The following is a 25,303-nucleotide window of genomic DNA, read 5'->3' on the forward strand; positions in this document are numbered from 1 at the left end:
TTTCGGGGAGTCTGGATGGCGCAGTGTACCCCCCCCCCCCCCCCCCCAACATTGGTAAAAATAATAGCCGTAGCCCGCATACCTTTTGTGCGGACACCACCATTGGTAAGTCCTTCTTTACTTTTACGGAAAGAAGTTCAAACGCAACAATCAGCAGAGGTCACTCTCGAAATCGAGGACTTAAAGAACTCAGGGGTTCTAGAACAAACGGGTCAAACCCCCAGTTTTTCTCTCAACCCTGTTTCTGATCAAGAAAGAAGACGGGACCCTATGCCGTTTTCAACCGAAAGCGTTTGAATGCGTTCCTACAGCCAAAGCCATTCAAACTAATTCACCATTACGAGGTTCCAGCCGTCTTACAAACAGAAGACTGATTAGTAATAATAGATCTAAGCCAGGCGTACCTCCAGGTACCAATGGCTTCTCAACCTCGTCGATTCGTTCGACTAGCCTACCAAGGGGAGCTCCTACAATTCACGTGTCTCCCGTTCGTGCTGCCAGCCGCTCCGATTATGTTGGCATCCCTGACCAATTGGGTCGCCGAACGCCTACGAAAGAATGGCTGAGAATATTCACTTACCTATACGACTTCTTAATAGCCAACCAATCCGAGAAACAGTCTCGGTTCAGGTGGAATACAGTATAACCTTCCTATAGTCTTTAGGGTGGTTAATAAATATTAAAAGATCCTGTCTGAATCCAAGCCAATAATGAGGAGACTGGACATCACGTAGGACACACACAACAAGCGGAGGTTTCTGTCGCCGGAGAAGTGTGTAGCACTCCGTCACCATCTGCTAATGCAGGTACAAATAGGCAGTTGGTCCTGCATTACATGTTTTTACCATTATCCTGCATTACCATTATCCTGCCTTGGTCTTGCATCCTCGCCAATTGATGACATTCCCACCACATACCCAACGGGACATCATGTGGTGGCTCTAGGCGATAGGATCCTCAGAGTTGACACAACGCAGGTACAAAAATACAGTTGGCCCCTCAGACAGGCACATATCCAATCCCTTCTGGGGCGACTCAACTTCACATCCTACCTCCACGAGGATGGTTGCATTGCCGACGGCTACAATGCTCCAGTTATCACTATGGCCGAGGTCCCATCCTCGCCAATTGATGACAATCCCACCACAGGCCCAATGGGACATCATGTGGTGGCTCTAGGCGATAGGATCCTCAGATTTGACACAACGCAGGTACAAAAAGGTAATTGGCCCTCAGGCAGGAACATGTTCAATGTCTTCGGGGGCGACTTAACTTCGCATCCTACCTCCACGAGGAAGGTTGCATTGCCGAAGGCTACAAAGCTCCAGTCATCAATATTGTCGAGGTCCCATTCTCGCTAATAGACGACATAGGCTCCTCAGAGTTGAGACACATCAATCACTTCCTGACGATAGACGCAGCCGACACAAGCTAGGCAGCCCAACTGAATGAACACCACCTATCAGGTACGTGGGAACAAGACCAGTTAGCATGGCATGGCATTCCAACAGGAAGGAAATGTTTGCAATTCAATCTCAGGTACAATCAATCATAGGATCAGATCTGCTTCTGCAGACAGACAACAAAACAGTGGTGGCATACATCAACAAGGAGGGCGGCACAAAATCTGTCACCCTCCTAAACCTATGCCGACAGATACTAGTATTTACCAGTCGAGCCAACATCACGTTTACTGCACAATACTTCCGCAGAAATTACAACTGCGTGGCAGATCATCTCTCCCGCAGACAACTCATTCCCGAATGGCACCTCATCAACACCGCAACCCAGTGACGTCCCTAGACAAAATGCCGCCCCATGGCAGCGTCAAAATTCCGCTCCATTTTTATGCAGTATTTTTTACCATACTTTCATGACTCCAATATCTAAAAAATGTGTTGTATCTATACATTACTAACAAGATAATATCTATTATTTTGTTAGTAATGTATACATATTTAGATTTAAAAGTGCATAAATATAATATAACTAAGTTAGACACTTACACAAATGACTATAGTCTGAGGTCCTTAAAAGATACCTACACCTGACAACACTGTTAAACCTTTTATGTTAATTAACACATTTTGTTGCCAACTACAGAGCTGATTTTTTTAGTGGAAAAATATTTTCGTTATTGCTAAGTTTAGGTGCCTATTTCTATATAAATGATTCTCCACGATTTGCCGCCCTTCGAGTGACTGCCGCCACCAAGCAACGCTCAATCTGCCTACCCCCACGGGACGTCACTGCCGCAACCAAGATGGGGTGTTCCCGAGGTGGATTTATTCGCAAGCGAAACAGCACAAGTCATTGCGACGTAATATGTGTCACGAGACGTTAGACAGTGGCGCGCTGTTTCACGACGCCTTCAGCCGAGTGTAGGACTTCAGACTGGCGTGGATATTTCCCCCACCAAACATACTTTCATGAGTCCTAGCGCACCTGAACTCAGCAAAGGGAAGTACTTGCTAGTGGCACCGAGCTGGAAACAATGATTTTGGGGAGTGGACGTACGAAAAGGGGCGATAGTACCTCTTTATACAATGCCTCACCTACATACGACACTAGTAGGTATGGAGGCCAACCGTCCACCTCCAAGGACCCAGGACCTGTCCCTTTAACTATGGATAATTTCGGGTGGGGTGGAAATAACATCAAATTGAATGGCGGAAGAAAGGGCACTCCTTACTTCCAGATGGCGGCCTTCGACTCTAAAAACTTACAAACCAGCTTGGAACAAATGGAAGACAATGACATGGGTAACATGAACCTAATGGATCATAATAGCCCTCAACCAATGGAATTGGCCAGATACCTAGGCTACATGCACAAAATGGAGGGTTTGTCGTACAACACCATACTGGTGCATAAGTCAGCCATAGCCACATTTTGCAAACCGATTATCACTGTAGATATCGGCATCAACGTGGTAGTACAACACAATATGCTACAGGCAATTTCGGTACATAAAACGAAACCCGTCAAACCATCGGTTTGGGATCCAGGACGAGTGGTAGATCATCTTAGGAAAGCAACACCGGTGGAGTACAACCTATTCGAAACGTCTCGCAGGACAGCTACCTACTCGGCTGCTTCTCGCATCGGGACGAAGACAATGGATTAGTGGATAAAAGTGACCACATAATTGTATGGCCAATGTTTGGCGCAAATACAGATACCGCCAAGCATCGTCAATCGGAATGGAAGCTAAGCGCTTCCACGTGTCAAAACATCGACCCAATATTCTGGTTACGGAAACTCGTCTGCATGTCAAACCCAAGGAGAGGGGAAGGTGGGGATATTTCTGTGATATATCTAGTGAGTGTATTCGGGACGCGTTACAGCGAGTGGTCGACTCTGTCAGCGACCACACCATCGGTACGGCTCTTTTTGAGACGGTCGTAAAGGAGTTCGGGCCCTCTTCAGCACTCAACAAAGTGTCTGAGGACGTCACCCGAATCCTTTGTGGAAAACGGGCAGTGTTGGTTCAGACGAGGCGGAAGAAAATCCTCTCCAGTATAAAAGACACCTTCACCCGAGAGGCTCTTAACAAGATCCCACCTAGCGCCGAACATATCTTCAATAAAGATAAACTGGCGGGGTTCCTAGAAAGAGGTGGGGGTCGTGAGAAGGTCTTCGATCAGACCACCAAAGTGGTTGACCAGGGCAGGGAGAGTCAACCTAGCACTTCGTCAGGTGGACACAAGGACACCTTTCGGAAGCAGGGATACACGAGGAGGATACCAGACCAGGTTAGGGGTGGCTTGCCGAGAGGCCCACGCCCATCCAACCGAGGTTTTCCCAGAGATAACCGAGGTGGTGCGAGGGGCATTTACCCTAGACGCAGGTGACCGGGTCTCCCTCACCACGTTCAAAGGGGGACGCCTCCAGCATTTCCAGGAAATCTGGCAGGCCAAGGGTGCACCACCACCATTATTAAAAATAATAACGGGAACCTGTATTCCGTTTATAAAGAAACCCCTCTAATAATGCCTTCCGTACAATTCCAGAAGAATTTCCAAACGCGACAATCGCCGGAGATCACTTCACAAATCACGGAACTGAAGAAATCGGGAGTATTGGAATTGGCAGAACCATCTCCGAGCTTCCTCTCAACCCTGTTCTTAGAAAGGAAGCAAGACGGCAGTCAACGACCCGTCTTCAACCTTAAACGCCTAAACGGTTTCCTACAACCAAGGCCGTTCAAACTGTTCCACCATTTCAAGGTCCCAACATTCCTGCAAAGGGAAGACTGGTTAGTAAAAACAGACCTAAGCCAAGCGTACCTACTGGATGGCCGAACACCTCCGGGGAAAGGGTATGAGAATCGTCACTTACTTAGACGACTTTCTGATGGCAAATCACTCCAGAGAGATTCTTCTGTCGCAACTGACTTATATGATAGATTTCATGCAGGCACTAAGCTGGATAATCAACAAGAAAAAACTTGTCTTATTCCAAACCAACAGCGGGAGTTCTTGGGTATCACGTGGGATACTCACAACAATAGGAAATACCTCTATCAACAGAGAAGTGCACATCACTTCGTCACCACCTACAATTGCAGATCCAAAAAGGCAGTTGGTCGCTCAGGCAGGTCCAACGCCTCCTCGGGCGACTCAACTTTGCAACCTTCGTCACTCCACAGGGGAGGTTGCATTGCCGATATCTACAACGTACGAGCGCTCAATTATCAAGGAGCCACCCTCACAAATCAACATCGATTCCACCACAAGCTCGAGAGGACATCATGTGGTGGATTCGAGCGGTGGGCTCCTCAGGAAAGATTCACAGGGCAACCTACAATCACTTCCTCACCACAGACGCAGCCGATTCAGGCAGGGGGGCCCAGTTAGACAAGTGCCACCTATCAGGTACATGGACAAAACGCCAATCCACGTGGCACTCCAACCGAAAAGTGCTGTATGCAGTACTCTCAGCCATACAACTCCGGGAGCAAACGCTCAGGGGATCAGAATTACTCCTACAAACCAACAACAAAACAGTGGTGGCCTACATCAACAACGAAGGGGGCACAAAGTCTGCAACCCTACTAAGTCTTTGCCGACAGATCCTGGAAATCGCCTACCAGGCCAGTATATCATTGACTGCACAATACCTTCCAGGAAAATACAACTGTGTGGCAGACCATCTATCACGCAGCAAAATTATCCCAGAATGGCACCTAGTGATGGCGGCTACAGCTCCCCTATTTCAAAGATGGGGACTCCCAGACGTATACCTGTTCGCGTCCAACACAGCCCACGTTGTCGCAACGTATGTTTCACGAAATCCAAACGATGCCCTTGCACTGTTCCACGATGCCTTCAGTCGACAGTGGGACTTCAAACTAGCCTGGATAATCCCGCCACCGAATCTAATTCCACAACTATTGGCACACCTGAACATGGCAAGGGGAAAATATTTACTAGTGGCCCCATGGTGGAAGAAGTGTTTTTGGAGCGCAGACCTACAGCAGAGATCACTGGAACCACCCTACCCGATCCCGCACTTGGAGTCATTTCTAGTGGGCCGGTGACAAACCATCCACCTCCACAAGTCCGGGACCTATCTTTCTGCTCAACTTTCTGTTTTTGTATTCTCAATAGTGAGTAGGTAATAATTTTTCTTTTATTAATATTGCCTACAAATATTATTATATTTTTTATGACTTGCAAAACAATGAAAAATCGTACTTATTTAAAAGAAGAAGATTGGGAAAAGTTTTACTCGACATCCCTAGTTTATTATCTATGATCCCTAGCACCATAGATAATATACGTAAACACGTGTGACAGGCGAGAGTTTATTTTTGACATAACCAATAGACTACATAACCTACACGGAAAAGTAACCATGGTTGTTTGTAGTTAAATTATTGTAAACTTTCAAAAGTTTTGATAAAATAACCTTTCTGTATTAATATCGAAACAATCATGCAGGTTTCCGAAATTGACAATGTCAAGATATATAATCTCAGCGCTGGAAAATCTTTACCAGACGTAAGTATTTACATCTTAAACCTGTCATCTAATTTAGTTACGAATTAAAATAATGAATATACAGTTTTATTGTATTTTGACTCAATATATTATCTTATCTTCAGTGGCTTTCAGACCGAAAACGTCGTGCATTACTCAAGAAAGATGTAGACATCCGCAGAAGGATAGAATTGATCCAGGACTTCGGTATGCCGGGACTTAGTAGTACAATACGAGTCTCGGCAGATGGCCAATATATACTGGCAACTGGGATTTATAAACCTCGCGTAAAATGCTTCGAAGTAAACAATTTGTCACTAAAATTCGAGAGGTGTTTGGATTCTGAGGTTGTCACGTTTGAAGCTCTTAGTGATGATTATACCAAGGTAAGCTTAAATAACTAAAACCTGGGTGCTTTTTACTGGTTCTCCGTCATCGTAATCTGTCAGTCGCCATTTTGAATTTTAGCTATCTTTTTGTCATCGAATTATAGTACGCGGTCCAAGCCATTATATTATTTCGGCAAAAATTATAGTACATGTAGAGAAAATGAAAGTTTTTTGTTTGTCACAAACATAACGGAGAATTCGAGAAATTCCGATGTCATACTTAATTATAACACCTCTTACGACCGAAAAATGCTAACACCGGCCGCCGTCATTAACTGTCACGTTAGTTTTTTAGAGTAGGTATACAACGCAAAACCATGTCCATTGACTAAAATCGCACACTGAGATCTTATTTATGCTATTTTTTATAGTACTTATTCCACTTTAATTAATATATTAGGACCGGTTTCGTCCGCCTCAGTGGGACATTTTCAACGTTGAAAATGTCCCACTGAGGCGGACGAAACCGGTCCTAATATATTAATTAAAGTGGAATAAGTACTACATATAAAAAATAGCATTTTTTTAATTGTGTTATTTTTGACGTACTATACTTTCTTAATAGTACGCGGACGAAAATGTAACTTTTCGAATAGTACGCGAATCAAAATGTACTATAATTATAGTTCGGTTGGCAACACTGCGCTCACTGACAGATGACAGCGGCCGGTGGCGGAGACCAGTAAAAAGACCCAAAACCTGAGTTATTAGTCATTGATTTTAAAACTGGTGGCGAATATCTACATTTATAGCGCGGGCGCCTTCGAATACTTTCTCTTTCACTCATCAGGACATCGTATACCGCTCCCACTCTATCCGGTGCTCCCACTATAGCGCATAGACGTTATCACATAGACGGCAGAAAAGGGGTCGCCTATTTGACTATATAAGGCGATGTTTGGCCTTCAGTAATCAATTAGGATTGAGTCGTGCTTGGCGTCGTCAAGAGACCTAATTCACCTAATTCACTACAGTAGTCTTGCTTGCACTGTGGAAACGGATACACGGTTAGCTTTAAGCCTTATCTGTCTGCCTAGTCTCACTATGCCGTAGTTCCAGTATAAATTACCCCGAACTTATTATACTCGCGCATATCAAATTATTGTATTGTTACCGTATAAAATCAAATAAACCGAATACTCTTCGAGACACCCACGACTTATCATTTATAAATAGATGACTCCCTCCCTTATACAGTCAACATAACGTAATAGTCTTTTGCTTCTTTTTTTACAAAATAGTTAATGTCTATCCCGTACATAATATCCTAAACTAAGTTATTACATATACATAAAATACTCGTCTGCACCGTACATTTATACTGTAAAATTGTTGTACAACTAGGTATTTAAAATTCATTAACAACCTGTGTGATTTAGATTATTTTTATATTATTGACGTATTTGGCATTTAAGTATGTTTTTAACATCTAACCTGAAATCCCAATAGGCATATTAACAGAATTTATGGAAAAATTATAAATATTAAACTATTAAACCTCATTGACATTATAATGTCCTAGGTGAAAAAGTATGGTGAGGCAGGCTGGTAATCAATTTGTGACAAATTTTCCACGTTAACATTATAATATTATATGGGTACGTTATAATGACTAAACTAAATCCTCCGTGATGTCCTGCATTTTTTTTATCGCGTCGCTATTTCTCATAAGTTGTCAGCTATTGTTGGCCTGCTTCATTCAGTAGTATGAGAATGCCGATTCCTTGCCTCTCTTTTTATTAAATACCTCTGATAATATCTATACCCTGGAGCCAGATTACCCTAAATCAAAAAATCTCAATCAATATCAAATCTTTCAATAAAGCATGATTTGAGTTACCCATCTCCACCCGCCATTATATGCAGCCGCGGAAACGTATCAGAATGAAAAGATTCCACACTTCCTTGTCCCGAAACGATGCTGCACGGAACTAATGTAGCAACCATGCACCTTAGTGCTTAAAGAAAGACTTTTAGAAAATAAAAAGAATTTTGACCTGAAAAAGAAAGTGTCCTCTGTACCCGTGTCCTGAAACTCTGCCGAAACAGAGAAGTCAGGAGTTGAAAGTGATGAATCTAAGGAGGGATTGGAATTATTCCGGTCTCCATATGACACAGCAAATTTTTCAAATGACTCAAAGTTGGCCTTCGTTGGTATCAAGTCGGCATGGCCAATCGGGCAGGTGTGTGAATAATAAAGCAGTTCACAAAAAATAATCTCTCAATTGAATAATCGTTCCTCGTATACAGTGTTTGTCCGCAATAGAGATAAAACTATAAAAATAATAAAGCCGTACTACTTATCATGTAATATTAAAATGTATATGAAACAATGGACAACCATATAAATAGTTCTGTTTTTATTAATCAAATATCTGTCCATATAAAAAAACTAAACTTAGTCGTTGGACATAAGTAATACCAAATTAAAATATAATTGTACGAGGGTGGGTCAATAAGTCCTTAGAAAAGCCGACAGGTGGCGCGACTAGTACTGTAAGCGGTTTGTTTTCATGCAGCGGCACTACCGATTCAGTATGCTGCGAAGTTTCAATCAGATTGGTCGGGTTGTTGTGTGTTTCTCGTACATTTCCGAAAACTTATTTTTCTGACGGTTTAAAAAAAATTGAGAAACGTCTAACCAAGTGTATTGAGCTCCAAGGAGATTATGTTGAGAAATAAAAAAAAGTACAAAAATAAAAACTGTTTTAATGCTTTTTTCTAAGGAATTATTGACCCACCCTCGTAATAACGAACAATGTGGAACAATGCAATATAAGATTTGATTAATGATAATTTACTTACTTAATTTGTTTTAATAATTTCGGACTTCTTTTATGAATAGACATAAAATCTATACTTAACTCATTTTTGGCAAAATCAGATATAAGACACTGCGGTACAGTTATAATAATTGGTACTTCTACATTATACCACTGAGTTTTCTACTTTGAGTACGGTGAATTTGACATGGGACATAAAACAAACCAAAACCTAAGTAGGTGGTTATTTCTCATTTACAGTGATGTCCCGTGACGAATTAAACAATGTGCAAAAACTGTACATCAGAGCGCACTTAAAGTAATCAGTGGCCCATTATAATCCAGATATATGTAATAATTATTTATAATACCTACACATGTTGTTTTTTTCACATGGTGTTTCATCCAGAGCAAGGTGGCAATGACTTTAGCGACTAATCGTGAGCCTAATATTACAAGGTTCCAAATGTTTATTTTTAACAAAACAAACCTAACAATAAAGTAGTATTCTAAGCTGCCTTATTGTTACTTTGTTTCTCCAAAAATAAACACTTAGAACCTTATCGTTCTGCACTCGCAAGATGACTGATACTGATTTCTTTAAAAAAAAAATAGTTTGATAATTATTAAATATAACGTAAAGGTCGGTACTGACTTGAGCAAATTTGCGCGCACGTATGGTTTACGTGTATGAACGTTCGTGTGGATTAAAAATTGTACACACAGCTTTCTTGTTCGTGCGCGTAAAAACCTGCTCAAGTTGTTTTAATTGTACGCACACAGCCGTATGCAGAAGTGAAAATGTGCAGACTGAGCACACAAGTTCATTGATGAAATCGAAAAAACCAACAATCCACGGATAGTGTTCGTATGTGCACGAAAATTTGATCTGTACTGACATGAGCATAATTATTAACCTTTTTTAAATTCACATTAAATACTTCATATTAATTTATTTTGTCCTTTTTTATTTCAGTTGGTGTTTTTACAATGTGACCGTTATGTTGAATTTCATGTTGGTCATGGAAGACACTATCGTCTCCGCGTTCCAAGATTCGGAAGAGATCTAGCCTACCACAAACATACCTCTGACCTCTATGTAGTCGGTGCATCATCTGTAAGAAGTAACACATTTTATTTTATTTTTAATATTCTGAAGAGAATGATTGCTCAAATATACAATTTTGCCAGCCGAGGCTATTGAATTTCCTGCAATCCTGGAAAAGACAAAGCTCCAATTATTATCCTTGATTAAATATCCACTCCATTTGACAAATTCTATTGAGTCAATAGTTAGTATCGTGGGTATTCTGTGAAAAAGCACTAAGTCACAATTATGCTGTTTTGACTTAATGATGAGGTAATCTTATTAAGAGTACGCTCTATAGTCTACAAAAACACACACTGTCATATCTATAAAACTGGCGAAGATAATTTATGTTATAAGTCAAAAAGACATACATCTATTCAGAGAAAAGGCACTAAATGGACTAGTGCATTTGCTTCTCTCATTCTCAGGCTATATTCACAAAATTCTGCATGCGAAACTGCACTAAGTCATACTCAAAGCAATATCGCAGAAAGAAATTTGCCTTTTATATATATAAAATAAGTTAAAACCGTCCAAACTTTCAAACTCGATTATCTCAAAACTAGTATTTTTGACTTAATGCTTATTCGCAGTATACCCACGGTATCTCCTATATATTATTATCCTAAGAGATTTTGGAAACCGCACCAACGGCTCATTTAAGCGACATTTTATTGTTATTTTTACATCTTCACTTCGATATGTGCGCTACCGAATTATCTACCGATTGAATTAACCAAGTTTGAGAAATATCCGATGATTTTCCAGAAACGTGACGTTTATATCCGATATTTTCTCATATACCGTATACGATTCGCCCTATTTCTTTTCTTTGAACTTACAGCAGAATGACGTCTTCGTCGCTTAAAACCTTCTAATCCTTTATTGACAAACGGAATCGATTATTTTTATTCAAATATCGTAATGTAGGCATTGGCGCACTTTTTTCCGGTGAGAAAACCATAATATTGGTAGAATTCATCAGGTACGAGAGCCGCGTCCGCCACTGATATTCCAAATTTGATTCTTTTTAAATACTTTTTTATGGCTGCCACGTTTACATGTTTGCCACAATGTAGTACTAATATACTTTTGAGTGCAATATTTATATTAAAATGCATTTTGACAGACTATTCTTAATCAGTTCGACTGATACACATACTTTATTTAATTTAATCATGTTCCCGAGAGATATTAAATGCGAATTAATTCATAATATCGTCTCAAAAATTAAATAGGTACCCATAACCTCAAAATAAATGTAACGTCATCATAAAATTTATTCACAGATAGATAGTGTTCTATTTTTTTTTGTAAGTATGGCTATCAATACCATTTTTTTGAACCAATGAAAATTATTTAAACCCTGGATATAAATAGAATTTAAAATTAAAATTCATTTTTGACAAACATCGGATCGACTGATACACAAATCCATTATTACCCATTCATAATATCGCCATTATCATCATTATCTGGATTAATCCACTGCTGGATGAAGGCTTCTCTAAGCTGATTCCACACTTTTAAATTTTGTAGAAATAAATAAATAAGTAAATAGTTGGAGACAGTTGAAGACAGTTTTAGACAATTGGAGACAGTTGAAGACAGTTGGAAACATTTGGAGACAGTTGGCGTGAGTTGGAGACAGTTGACGAGAGTTGAAGACAGCTGGAGACAGTTTTAGACAATTGGAGACAGTTGAAGACAGTTGGAAACATTTGGAGATAGTTGGCGAGAGTTGGGGACAGTTGGAGACAGTTGAAGACAGTTGGAAACATTTGGAGACAGTTGGCGAGAGTTGGAGACAGTTGACGAGAGTTGAAGACAGCTGGAGACAGTTTTAGACAATTGGAGACAGTTGAAGACAGTTGGAGACAGTTGCAGACAGTTGGAGACAGTTGGCGAGAGTTGGGGACAGTCGGAGACAGTTGGCAAGAGTTGGAGACAGTTGACGAGAGTTGGAGACAGTTGAAGACAGTTGGAAACATTTGAATACAGTTGGCGAGAGTTGGGGACAGTTGAAGACAGTTGGCGAGAGTTGGAGACAGTTGCAGACAGTTGGAGATAGTTAGAGACTGTTGGCGAGAGTTAAAGACAGTTGACGAGAGTTGGAGACAGTTTTAGACAATTGGAGACAGTTGAAGACAGTTGGAAACATTTGGAGACAGTTGGCGAGAGTTGGGGACAGTTGGAGACAGTTGACGAGAGTTGGAGACAGTTGAAGACAGTTTTACTCCGTTGGAGACATTTGGCGAGAGTTGGAGACCGTTGGCGAGAGTTGGAGATAGTTGCAGACAGTTGGAGACAGTTGGTGAGAGTTGGAGACACTTGGAGACAGTTCGGATACTCCGAATCCCGAATTAAATGAATTCACCGGCAATAATAGATTGTCTGGAATAATGTCCAGACATACTCTGAAGGTGATTCCACAGATTGCAAAAAAACAGTATCCATCGCGAGTCTGCCAAGTATGTGCTGCGCATAAGAGGCGAGGAGAGACCAGATACCTTTGTCAAAAGTGCAATGTGCCTCTTCACAAAGGATCATGCTGGCAAAAATACAACACAATAAATAAATATTGATTGCATTGTCAAAAAATCTGAGTTGTATTCCAATGTCTCCATAAATATATCTTTTGTAAGCATTTTAGTACAACACTATGTAATGAAAGATTTTTCTGAAATCATGCCGGTGTGGGAGGGTTTTCTATTTATTTTTTGCCGGTATTGAAAAGTTAAGAAGAATAATATATTATGTTTTTCTCACTCAAACTAGGTCACCGATTTAGACTTGGATGCTGGATTTAGTTGAGTTCGTTTATCTTTTGGTACATTATACGCGGTAGTTTATACAGAAATAACTATTATAAATGTAGGGAAATTCCGTATGAAGTTTTAAGTATGGCAATACTCATTGAGTGAGTACGTCCCCTCAGTACTATTTATGTGTCTTCGTCGTGTCGGGTCTTCAATAGCTACAATGTGCCCCACCATAGTTCTCAGTCTGTTTAGGGTTTTCCATGTACGGTACCCGAGACTGGCTCCGGGTGGGAGATGCTCTGCTGGCTTTACCCAATCTTCGAGACCCTCAGAGGCTGGATTCGCCTCTCATGCGAATGTCTTCGATAAAACTAAAATAAGTAATAAATTATTGACGTCACATCCGTTGTGTAGTGAATTAAATAAATATTTAAGTACATAATTATATATAAATAGTGATTTAAATAAAAACTCACCCACTCTAATATTCTATCTCTCTCAATCGCCAAGGCCCAAGACAGATATACATACTAGCAAAAAATAATCATTGTTAATTATTGTATGAGAGAACATTTTACGATGCAAAAGATTTTAGATTGAAATAATAGCCACACCATGGCTATATTATAGTGATAGTCCAAGACTTTCTCCGTGTGAAAAATGAAAATAAAAATAAGAATGAAGAATTTTTGACTGAATCGATTTAAATCGTTTGAAATCAATGAGTTACATAATAGTTGAATCTAGGTATGCACATTTCCACCTAGCCGTTCCGTTTCGATAAATATCCAGCCTTTATAGACATACATCAGTATCACACTACTGAGAGCTCAAGTAAAGAAAGTTGAATGTAGCCATACCCCTCTCTACCCGCACCTCACCTCACCATTCCACCGCTGTTATCTGAATTGTGATTAGTTGTTGCAAGTGTGTTATTCTGGAAGCAGTTTTACCTCAACTACAAAAACTTTTGAGATATTAAGATGAAATTATTAAATTGGTATCAGCTATAAACTGCGGAATTTTATAAATATAGACAGCGAAATCACAAACCTCAATTTAAATATTTGTATAGATGTAAAGATAAATATCAGTATTTATAGATGGCATTACCTAATCAATTGTGACTGGTATATTGTAGTACCTTCTTAACTTAGATTGCTTTTATTTGATTCCATCGATAATCCTATCAAATATAGAAACACTTAATCATGTTATAGTTTTTTGATTCATTATTTTTATTGTGTTGTCTTTTTAGTAAAATTATGTTAATAAATAAATCATAATATGTATTTTTAGGAAATTTATCGCTTGAATCTCGAAATGGGCCAGTTCATGTCGCCATACGTCACAAATGCTAGCAGTATTAACAAATGTGTGATAAACCAAGAGCATGGGCTAGTGATAGTCGGTACACAGGATGGCCATTTGGAAGGATGGGATCCTCGCACGCGCAGTCGCCAAGCAAGCATAGATTGCGCCGTGCATTGCGCTGATGTAGATAACAAGTAAGTTAAATATTTTACTCCCTTTCAGCTTAATCCCTTACATAATATTTAAATAACCCAATACTTATTAGCTGATGTAAATGATTACTTTAAATAATTTCTTTGTAGATTGGATGGTGTGCCATCTATAACAGCTCTGAGCTGTCATGGTGGGCTCTCCTTGGGTGTTGGAACCTCAACAGGCCACGTTATACTGTACGATATCAGATCGAGTAAACCACTGTTGGTAAAAGATCATATGAATGGATTGCCTATCAAAGATGTCGTTTTTCATAAGAACCAAGATTACATTTATTCGATGGATGGATCAATTCTCAAAATATGGGATAAGAACTCGGTAATCTTTATTTGCCTATTTGAATATTACAACAATTTTCATTACATGAGAGTATAAATGAGTATACATTCGGTTCATAGTCTTTAAGATTTACAGTAAAACCTCGTTAGTAAGAACACTGATAATTCGAAATTCGCAGTAATTAGAAATTTTCCCGAAAAAAAAGTTCCTTGAACATTATTTTCATATAAAACCATACCTTAAATTCGAATTTCATAATTCAAAATGATTTCAGAGTCCCTAGCATATAAAAATATTCAATAAATCGTAATAAAGTACACTATTTCATGAGCCAGTCATTGAAAATTGTGACAGACTTTCCTTAAAACATCAAAAATTACTTATTTTATGATGGTAATAAAAATAATCCTGACATTTTATGACCCAATTCGGAAGGCACATCTATTATCAGAAACGAAATTACTGAAAATATTTCGTAGTAATTCAAATTTTTTTTCGATTTTCGGTCCCATGGAATTCTTACGAGGTTTTACTGTAATTACAATGGCCTAATGCTAATATCCCGTAATTGACTTTTTACAAATTGTGCAAAAAACTAAATATTTAATATCCCATAACTACATAGCATGCCAATCACCCATAATGTAAAAAGTGGTAAAACAAAGCACATAACGTCTATTATAATGATTAACATCCAATAAAATGTGACATATATTTATGTAAATATAGATAAACATCCAAATTTGTTATATTACTTAGGCTAAGGCCAGATAGGCAGGTGCTTCGCTAGTCCTGAGCTAGATGCTATGCTTGTCTACTAACACTACTGCCACATTGCAGGCTATGTGCTTAGTTCCAAATTCATTTGACATTTGGGAGCGTTCAAGTCAACATCGATATGTCACTCTCAAAACTAACCAGAAAGCTACTTCTCACAGAGAATTTAAGTTTAAAATTTTGAAACTCGCAAATTCGAAATTGTTGGGTGCATAATGTCAATGCATCTCGAAGTACTCTTGGAGAGTTTCAACTGCTCTATAAAGAATTACGGCAGTACGATGAAATGTTTCTTGGTTATTTGAGGATGAACCAAGAAACATTAAATTTGATCTATTGGTGACGCATTTCAGATGCTCAATAACACCTGAGGAACAACTGGTTGTAACATTAAGGTGGGTAAATCCTTTTGCACCTGTCTGCCTCGCAATATTTTGTCATCTATGGGCATACTACGGCCCATTCATAACCTCAAAATATAAGTTGTTTAACGTTCGTCATACTGAAGAAACATGCGCCATCTTTAAAAATCTATAGACAATGGCAAAATCACCAGGTGACAATAAAAATAACCAACACGTTGATTCACCGGGAGACTCAGGTAGCGAGGCGCGAAGCGTGCAGTGTGGCCATTGCGATATAATAGTATGCGTTCGTTCACTAGGATATGTCACCTAGCACGTAGCCACCAAGCAAGGCACCTGCCTATTTGGCCTTAGCCTTAATGTTTTACCTTTTAAATAATTCTAAAGTGACATTTTGAAGCTGCATTCAGCACACGTCATGCAACACGCTTGACAGCTGAGAGTCAAGATACGGGTTATTACAGGCTTATTCCTGCAATGTTCAGATATGGAAAATTACTAAAATGGCTGTATCATTTTTGTTAAAATAACTAAGAGATATGGGAATTTCGCAGTCGATGTGTATCATTTTTTTTAAAATAACTAAGAGATATGGGAATTTCGCAGTCAATGGGCAGTATTTTTGTTGTTTTTCGTCATCAAAAAGTCATTTTCATCATATAGGTCAGATACGGGGTATTAACAATTAGGTTTTCAACTGACGATATGTCAAAAAATACACACGAAATAATGGTAGAACTGTGAAATTCATACCACGAGTTGGATAACTTTGTATTTTATACATACATTTCATCTGTGATGCCTTTTCTCTTTTATATCAACATCACAAAAAAGGTTAGATAACAATCGAATTAAAAAAACACTTTCGCATTGTAATTATGTACTCGTGTCTTATCTTTCAGGGGAAACAGTTCACTAGTATTGAGGCATCGAATGAGTTCAACAACCTTTGTGTTGTTCCGGGGACTGGTCTCCTATTCATGGCTAATGAAGACCCAAAGATGCTAACTTACTATATTCCCTCTCTTGGTGAGTCATTTCTTCATAGACAATAACTCATCTTCAATTAATTAATATCAGGTAGAGTTGCCACTTCATAACTTTGCACTTCGGCTCTAGTATGACAATGATGTAATATATTCTAAAAATATATTTTTTACATATCATCGCTGTAGAATTGGTTTATCGAATAGACCAAATGTCAAATGTTCAGGAGATGAAAAACAAATTTCATTATCCTATATTTAAATACATGGAGGTATTTAAATTGTTGTTTTTACAGCATATGAATGCTGTATTCATTACAAAGCAGTTTAAAGAAAAGGGTAGTTCTGGTCCATTTAGATACAAAAAATCATTCTGCATTAAAAGGTCGATTTCGACAAAAACGGATATTCAACAAACCAATCCTGTAGCGACAATATATCGTCGGTGTTTTGTAAAAAGGGCGAATTAACCAAAATGCTATTTTACAGGAGGAGGGTTTTTAACTTTTGACATTTATTTATTTATTACCTGTAGATGATTATAAATATCTAACAAGTTTATAATAAAGCTTAGAAAGAATACTGTCATTATAATAGGTATTATTATATAATATTTTAAAAGGCCTACTATGTCACATTTGCTTTTTATTTCGTAATTTTAGTCGATTATCGTTTTTAAGTACTTTCATGTGGAGATACAAATTCGCCGTCTTTACACAAGAAAGCTAGTGGGGTACATATTGTATTTTTATTAAAATCTCGATTTCGCCAAAATGGTTGATTCGCCCTTTTTACAAAACACCGACGATATTATCTATTAATTTATTACTACATATATTAATACAAGTGAATATTATTTGATCTAATTTTATGAGAGGTAATCAGGCAAAGAGGCGTATCAGTGTAGTAAAAAGTGCGAAGTTATAAAACTTATATTCTATATTATGTATTACTAAAATCAAAATGTCTATAGGTCCTGCCCCACGGTGGTGTGCGTTCTTAGATAATTTGACAGAGGAACTGGAAACAACTGCGTCTCAAGATATCTATGATGATTATAAGTTCATCACACGACAGGAGCTGGACACTTTAGGATTAGGCCATTTGCTGGGCACCAATTTATTACGCGCATATATGCACGGGTATGTATAATTTTGTTATTTATTGTAAGCCAGCTCTCACATCTAAACTCGCCTCGTCTGCCGCACAGCCATAAATCAAACCTTCTAGGAATGTCGATCTGATGTTGCATATGAAGACCACACACATCTACCTAAAGACAGTCGCACATAACCACTCGAAATATATAGATATTTGGATACGGCGACCGGCGGCGGTATAGGAATGACCAATTCGTAGGTGTGTGTATGCGTTCTGGCGTCTTCGACTCGCACCCCGAGACACATGTGATTTGTTGATAGCAGCACTAGATATTTTTTTCAAACTAAAGTCGCATTCAACCAATCTGCGGAGCTCCATTTGGCAACGTGTGTTTTGTGAATAACGATGACATTACATCAACGTATTAGACACGTTGAATACGAGACGAGTTTTGATGTGCGAGCCGGCTTAGACATATTAAAATATTGAATAGTTAGGAGCTTCTTTATGTATGTATTATAAAATTTCTCCTGTTTTACTTAATATGGCTTAATGTTATTTTCAACTGTATTTTTACAATAAAGGTAAATTAATTTATAATATGATTTTAAATAAATTAACAGGTATTTTGTTGATGTACGATTATATAAAAAGGCCAAATCAATCGCTGATCCATTCGCATTTGAGGAATTCAAGAGAAGTAGAATTCGTGAGAAAATGGAACAGGATCGTCCATCCCGTCTGAAGTTGCAGACGAATCTACCGTCCGTCAACCGAGACCTTGCTGCTAAATTGATGTCAACTGAATATAATGCTAAGAGAAGAAAGAACAAAACTGGTGATATTCTTGCCGATAACAGATTTAAGGTTAGTGTTTAGCCTAATAAGTGGATTTGCAGGATTTTCTGGCTAAAATCTTTTTCAGCTATATGTATTTATATATTATATACAGTGAGTCCTTGACTTACGTGACTAATTCGTTCTGAAGATTTTTGTGTAAATCAAAAAATCGCGTAAGTCGAATAAGACTTTTGCTAGAGCCTTGATAAAATTCGTAGCTCCTTCTATCTGCACTGGCAGCCTCATCTGTTAATTTGATGTTGTTTAGTTTATTACGGCCTTTAAATTTTTGAAACCATCCGTGGTTTGCAGTGAATGTATGAGTATCAACACCATCACTTCTTCAAAAAGACTCCGAGAGAGAAAATTTCTCTTGTATGAGCATAACGCTTATTGGAATTTGTTATTGCTGCATATCTTCTATCCATATTACGAATATTTTTTCCATTTCTTCTATTAATATTCTTCTTTTATTGGTAATTATTGTAGATTGCAGTGGTACCGATTTTTTCACATTATCCATGATTCTAACTTTATCGATTTTAATTTGTTCTAATTGTAGAATGACACAAAATACATTTTTTTTAAGTTGCATAAGTACGAATTCATGTTGACTTGCTAATCTAAATAATTTTTTACATTTACTAAATAAACTTAATATATGTTGTCTTGTGTCCACAGGAACTATTTGTTAACAAAGATTTCGAGGTTGACAAAGAATGTGAAGAATACAGACTCATCAATCCGATTGTATCAACATTGAAGACAGTTAAAAAGTCCACTAAGAATGCAGTCAGTGAGCAGTTTGATCCGATACAGGTAAAAACTTTCAATGGAAATCAATGTGTTATGCAGATACTTGTATGTAAAGGTCGGTACAAGGTCAAACTTTTATGTACAAAAATTTTAATCTGCATTAACATTTATACAAGTAAACCATTTGTGTGCGCAAATTTTGCTTAAGGCGATACTTCAGTGAAACGGCAAATAATTTTCAGCTATAGGCGGGACGAAATTTTGGACTCGCTGGCAGTCTGAGCGAATGTCGAGGTGTCATTACGTCATTTTGTTTCTTAATGGCGACGGGGGTAATAATTCTTAAATCGTGTAAAAATGACTAAAAACGTTACCCATTTACTTTAAAAAGAAAACATGTCAATGAATATATTATTATTGTTACTAATAGAACAATAAACAACATTAAATGGACGCACGTTGGATTTATATGACAAATTGTTTTTCGGTCGGCATGCGTCATTTGCACCCGCAATCCGCGCATCACCTAGCCACGATCTTTTTAGACCATGCCTCAACTGAGGTATAGCCTTAAGTCAGTACCGACCTTAATAAATGGAATTACAGTAACACCCCATTAATTCAAAATTGACATGACCGAAAATTGGAAAAAATTGAATTACATAATACAAAATATATGGCACAAAAACAGTTAAACTCTTTGTTACAATTTTATAACATTATTTCCGTTTCTGATAAAATTTCATTTAAATTGATATTCAGTGGCTATTATGATTGATTTATCCAATTCGTGGATATCGCTATAAATAGATTAGTTTCTCGATTTACAGCAAAGTTTGATTTAACGGGATATTACTGTATTATATTATATGTGTTCTACATCAGCATTTCCCAAATGGGCTTTCGCGAGGATTGCAAAGGGATGAAAGAAGACTCACTAAAGATCGGTGCTAGTTATTGCTTATACTTTGAATGCAATATAGTATACTGTTTGTAGAAAATGATAATAAAGTACTCTTATCAGTAATCATCATAGTGCATATACACAAAATTTGGTAAAAATTAAAACAGGTATTTCATAAAAATAGTTTTTTTGAGAAATCTGTACTAGAAAAGTACAGTTTTATCTATAAACAAAATCAAGTATTTACTAATTTATACATATTTATAAACTAAATATTAAACAGTAAATCACTTGACACAACTAGTTGTTCAGTGAGGCAGATACTCTTGAATGACTTAGGATTCCTGACTTTCCCTATGACCAAAAGCTTCAGTTTGTATGTCCCGGTTGCGTTGGAGCACGGCATAATTGTGATGAGGTCCTTGAGAACTTTCCTCCCTGGTAGATTACTTTCTTCGCGATGAATGTACGTTTTACGAAGGAGAAGTTTCCAAAATAAACCCGTCTCATCTGCCTTGTATTATAGGCTTGATTATAGACGGTTTTAAAGCACCTTTTACCAATAAACATTCTGCGTTTGATTTTAACACTTTCATTTATCAGTGTCTCAGGGTAAATAGATTCATTCACTTTTCAAGACTGCAACCATGAAATGTTTTGCAGAGGCATCGTCTTATGTTTGGTTTTTTTTTTCCATATTCACTTCCTGACCCATTTGACATGCCGCTTTTATCAGAGATAAGTCAACGGGCCGCAGCAAATGGAATGACAAATAGTTCACCACCGTTCTACATGCAAATATTTAATACTTTTAGGATGACGACACAAAGCCAGAATCTGATGATGATTTCAATGATTCCGATGCAAATGACAGCAGTTCAGATGATGAACACACTTGGACGCAGGATGTAAAGAATCAACTGAAAGCAGCTAAGCAAGCAATCGACAAAAAGAACCGTGCAGTGGATAGAAAGGAAGCGGCAAACAAACCTGAACCCAAGTTTTATGAGTTGAAACCAAATCAAGAATTTAAAGGTGGCTTCAAAGGCATTCGAAAATTATCAAGGAAATTCGACAAGTAAGTTATAGTTATGCAATGCCTCATTTGCTTTTGGATTCAGTTGAACTCAAAAGATTTTGGAGTTAACCTAGAGGGATATGAACTTTTTGTATTACAAAATTAATGTTTTTTCCCCTGGTAGTATGTTTGTATATTTTATAAAAAGAAAATGGCGGTCTATTTTGACATTTTGGCTTTGTAACCATTCATTTAATTGAAATAATGCAAGCTGTTTTTATTTCAAAATAAATGGAGAAAATAATCCTCTGTGTATGATTTTCTACAGTTTTCTACAAATGAATCTGCAATTTGAAATAATTTGCAACTAATTTAATCATTTGCTTACTGACATTCCATTATATTATCATGTCTGTGAGAACTGGTGAGAACTAAAAATAACCTCATCTTTCACATACATACATATTGTCTATGTCAAACTTATACAGTACATACAAATGCTATGATTATAGCAATGTTTTGTTTGTAGAATATGTACATACTGTTGAACAAAAACTTCTTGTCCACGTGTTAAAACTGTAAACTAACAAGCCCCTCCTGTTTAGTTAATCGCACTTCCGTTTTCAAATGAGGAATGCCCCTAAATTTATCATTTCATTTTATGCTTCCGTGGTATACAGAACTATAAATTTACAATATTTTATGTTTTTTTTTAATATAAATATGACTAAAACGATCAGGAAAAATATTAAAATTATTATTAGTAAACTTTTTGATTATTGCGAAGAAGAAAAGGAGTTGTACCTAAAAAGAGAACCAATACATTATTTAAACACGCATTGCCGCCATGACAGGTATGTCACTGAGAAGTCTTCTACAGCGACTTCCGGCTATCAACGAGATCTTGTTGTCGGACAGTAGTACCCTTCTATCAGTTTAAATTATATATATTTAGTGTCCATCTTCATGGAAGGGGTTTCCTTCAAAACTCGTATAACCACATTAACCGACCCTACATTATTTTTCTTTCCTACGTGAAATTTTAAAGAATAATGTTTATTCTTATTGATACAACTCTCTACTATTATCTTTCAAAAAATCTTTTGACAGGAGAATATCCTTCCATCATAAAGATTTAAATTTTTTTCACTGTAAATACAAAATACAAATAAGAATATATACATATAATATATTTTTTTTTAACACTACAATAGGCCTAGAGGCCCAATGACAGTAGTATATTTAGTAATAGAAGTGAAACAATCACAAACACCCAGGCTTTGAGAAAATCACATAAATACGAGGGTGGGTCAATAATTCCTTAGAAAAAAGCATTAAAACAGTTTTTATTTTTGTATTTTTTTTTATTTCTCAACATAATCTCCTTGGAGCTCAATACACTTGGTTAGACGTTTCTCAATTTTTTTTAAACCGTCAGAAAAATAAGTTTTCGGAAGGTCCTCAAAATAAGCATTTGTCCGATCAATGACTTCTTCATTTGAAAAAAAACGTTGTCCACTTAGCCATTTTTTTAAGTTTGGGAAAAGGAAAAAGTCACTGGGGGCTAAATCTGGCGAATACGGTGGGTGGTCGACCAATTCGAACTTCAATTCTTCAATTTTAGCCATTGATCGTAAACATGTGTGAACACGGGCATTGTCCTGGTGAAAGAGGATTTTTTTCCTGTTTAAATGAGGCCGTTTTTCTTCAATTTTGTTTTTTAGCTGGTCCAATAAAGATGCATAATAATCCCCTGTTATTGTTTTTCCTTTTTCCAAATAGTCAACGAAAATAATTCCACGTGCATCCCAAAATACAATAGCCATAACCTTACCAGCTGATTTTACGGTTTTCGCCTTCTTTGGACATGGTTCGCCTTTCGCAATCCACTGCTTTGACTGTTCTTTTGTCTCGGGAGTATAGTGGTGTATCCATGTTTCATCTACAGTCACAAAGCGACGAAAAAATTCATCCGGATTGCGTTGCATGAGCGACAACAGGGCTTTAGAGGCCACCACCCTATTGCGTTTATTGTCGACTGTGAGCAAACGCGGCACCCATCTTGCAGAAATTTTTTTCATGCCCAATTTGTCATGTAAAATAGAAATGACGCTACCTTTTGAGATCCCTGTAACCTCAATTATCTCACTCAACTTTAATCTTCGGTCACTTAACACCATATCGTGGATTTTATTGATCATTTCTGGTGTAGTCACCTCTACAGGACGTCCTGAGCGTGGTTCATCCTTTGCTGATGTACGACCTCGTTTAAATTCATTTAACCAGTTATAAATAGTTGCAAGTGAAGGAGCAGATGTGCCGTGAACTAAATCCAACTCATTTTTTATTTCCTTTGCTGTTAACCCTTTTATATTAAAATGTTTAATAACAGCTCTAAACTCAATTTTCTCCATTTTTGTAAGCAAGCAAATTTTTTTTTTAAATGTACGAGAAACAACAACCCGACCAATCTGATTGAAACTTCGCAGCATACTGAATCGGTAGTGCCGCTGCATGAAAACAAACCGCTTACAGTACTAGTCGCGCCACCTGTCGGCTTTTCTAAGGACTTATTGACCCACCCTCGTATATTGTGTCCTCACCGGGTCGAACCCGAAGCTCCCTGATGAAAGGCTGCCGCCCTACGCACTGCACCACAAGAGCCGGCGATAGAGACCCCGATAACAAGAGCCCGCTTTCACTTATGACTTACCTGCACTTTAGCAATATATAACCTCATTGGCTAAAAACCACTCCATACCATGTGCCGATAATACATTGGTTGCACACTGCTTAATACTAATAGGCCGACCAATAAATGGCCTAACTTGCCTTATGAAGTATCAAAAACTATGTATCCATTCAATCCAACTAAAACTCTGTCCGTAAATAAATCAATGCGATTCATTTACTATTTCTTTGGCTTCTTATTGGCCTATTTCATCATTTGTGGTTTTGATTCTCTGTATAACTATTCTATGTTATGATAACAGTAACGGAACTAACTGTTTATTATTTCTGCAGGAGCAGTCTCGGTGACAGATTGAAAAATGAAAACGCCAATGTGAAACTACTGGGATCTGTTGGCAACCGTGAGATGACATTTAGTATGAGAGGTGACAGACACGAGAAAGAGAGACGTGACAAGGATAGGCGACATAGAGAAGACAGGCAGAAAGTTCATCGACCTACAGGACATCTTGCTCGCCCTAAATTCAAACCACATTCTGCAAAGAGACGATGATACTGACATCTGTGTTATGTTAATTATAATAAAACTATTATTAAATCTACATTTTGTTTTTTTAAAACACAAATTACTCTTTATCACTTTCTAGGTTATTTTTGTCTTTGATAGAACTGTGAAGCAATTTATTTATTTATTCAGGTGTCTGGATCATTAAAATATACGTAGCAGTCGGTTGCACAATACTGATAAACTTCAATTACTGAAGATGATATTATTTATATTTGATGTTTTGTTCCAGCATTCGAAAACACTAGGCTCGGCAGCGTTGCCAGATAATTATTTTACCAAATCAGGATTATTACCATGTGTAATAAAAAGAGCAAAATGTGACACAACCTAAAAAACGAATACATAGGTAGTTCAATATTTTTAATGTTTACAGTACTCTCTCAGTAATCCGCCACCCCAAAAACTAGACAAGTGTCCAATTAGTGAAAGCGGCGAATTATAGTGCATACATACAAAATATGTGTCAAAATTAAAACAAGTATTTCATAAAAATAGTTTTTTTGA

General features: G+C 37.7%; 2 protein-coding genes across 2 annotated transcripts in view; one reads left to right on the forward strand and one right to left on the reverse strand.

Annotated features, from left to right (window-relative positions):
- Positions 1–25,303, reverse strand: part of LOC147066447 (uncharacterized) — a 1,147,709-nt gene that overhangs the window by 1,047,258 nt on the left and 75,148 nt on the right. The window lies entirely within an intron of this gene.
- On the forward strand, positions 5,772–24,833 carry l(2)34Fd (nucleolar protein 10 lethal (2) 34Fd). Its single transcript, XM_085955206.1, has 11 exons — positions 5,772–6,005; positions 6,110–6,370; positions 10,112–10,252; positions 14,287–14,495; positions 14,604–14,832; positions 16,838–16,964; positions 17,895–18,063; positions 18,646–18,889; positions 19,544–19,681; positions 21,338–21,600; positions 24,565–24,833. The coding sequence occupies exons 1-11, from the start codon at positions 5,940–5,942 to the stop codon at positions 24,782–24,784; spliced, it is 2,067 nt and encodes a 688-aa protein (XP_085811332.1). The 5' UTR covers positions 5,772–5,939; the 3' UTR covers positions 24,785–24,833.

The sequence above is a fragment of the Rhyacophila brunnea genome, unplaced genomic scaffold (genome assembly GCF_057557595.1).
Source record: "Rhyacophila brunnea isolate RB1 unplaced genomic scaffold, BYU_Rbru_1.0 scaffold_5, whole genome shotgun sequence".
In the NCBI taxonomy this organism is placed as follows: domain Eukaryota; kingdom Metazoa; phylum Arthropoda; class Insecta; order Trichoptera; family Rhyacophilidae; genus Rhyacophila; species Rhyacophila brunnea.